Source organism: Egretta garzetta, unplaced genomic scaffold, assembly GCF_000687185.1.
Source record: "Egretta garzetta isolate BGI_Z169 unplaced genomic scaffold, ASM68718v1 scaffold149, whole genome shotgun sequence".
NCBI lineage: Eukaryota > Metazoa > Chordata > Aves > Pelecaniformes > Ardeidae > Egretta > Egretta garzetta.
The window spans coordinates 2,379,624-2,380,456 of record NW_009269998.1 but is presented as its reverse complement, the minus strand read 5'-3'; the positions used below and the strand labels follow the sequence as shown (position 1 = coordinate 2,380,456).

General features: G+C 44.8%; 1 protein-coding gene across 1 annotated transcript in view; it reads right to left on the bottom strand.

Annotated features, from left to right (window-relative positions):
- The window catches only part of MFSD14A (major facilitator superfamily domain containing 14A), a 14,915-nt gene that overhangs the window by 4,418 nt on the left and 9,664 nt on the right, over nt 1-833 (bottom strand). The window contains exons 7-8 of the mRNA XM_035902868.1: nt 673-786; nt 122-193 (exon numbers count right to left, since the gene is read on the bottom strand). Coding sequence (XP_035758761.1) covers nt 122-193; nt 673-786 — 186 coding nt within the window. The remainder of the gene's footprint in view (nt 1-121; nt 194-672; nt 787-833) is intronic.

Sequence of the window (833 nt, the reverse complement as noted above, 5' to 3'; positions counted from 1 at the left end):
GCCCCCCCGCCGGCGGGAGAGGGCGAGCCACGTTTCTGGCACGGCAGGGCCAGGGCAGCGCTCCGCAGCGCCCGGCGCTCCTGACGTTACCAAATCAATGACGCGCGCGGCAGGAACTCACCTGGGCAATAATGGAGAGAATCCCCAGGACCGCTATGAAAGCTGCGACACTTTCAGATGAAAATCCCATTATCTACATTAAAGAAAGGCAACTTGATTAACAACCGTAAATCCTGCATCCTGACGTCACAACCATCAGCGGAGGAACACACAAGGCAGAGGACGGGGATTATTCAATTCCCCCCTAACTTAGAAAAAAAGTTGGGGTTGTTTTATTCATTACATCAAGCAAGCATATGAAAATAAAGGGGCATAAATAGAAAACAAGTAAATGGTTCCCTCAAAAAAGAGAAGTTTAACATAATGAACCTCCTAGTCCAAGAATAATGCAAATAATTACAAAATATGAGAAATTGTTTTATAACTCGTTCATCTCTCTCCTCTCCTTTTGTCTCTCTAAGAGACCAAACCAGAACAGCGCGAGGCCTTCCATCAGCTGCTGGAAGCTGTGAATTAACCAGTTATCCAAACCTCCTGTATTAATTCAGCAATGCTGAAAAACTTCCCTATACATTTACTTCTGTTCAAATCCATATCAAAACCTTGCGTTACCTGTCTGAGGTATAGGAAGAAGCTGGAATATTGACCCGCCTCTGGGAGGTAGGAAAGAAAGACTGTTATGCAGATTAGCAGCACAATGGAGTCCTGGCCGACTTTCTTCAGCGACTATGGCAAGAAAAAAAAATAATTATTATAGAACATCCACGCTTCCT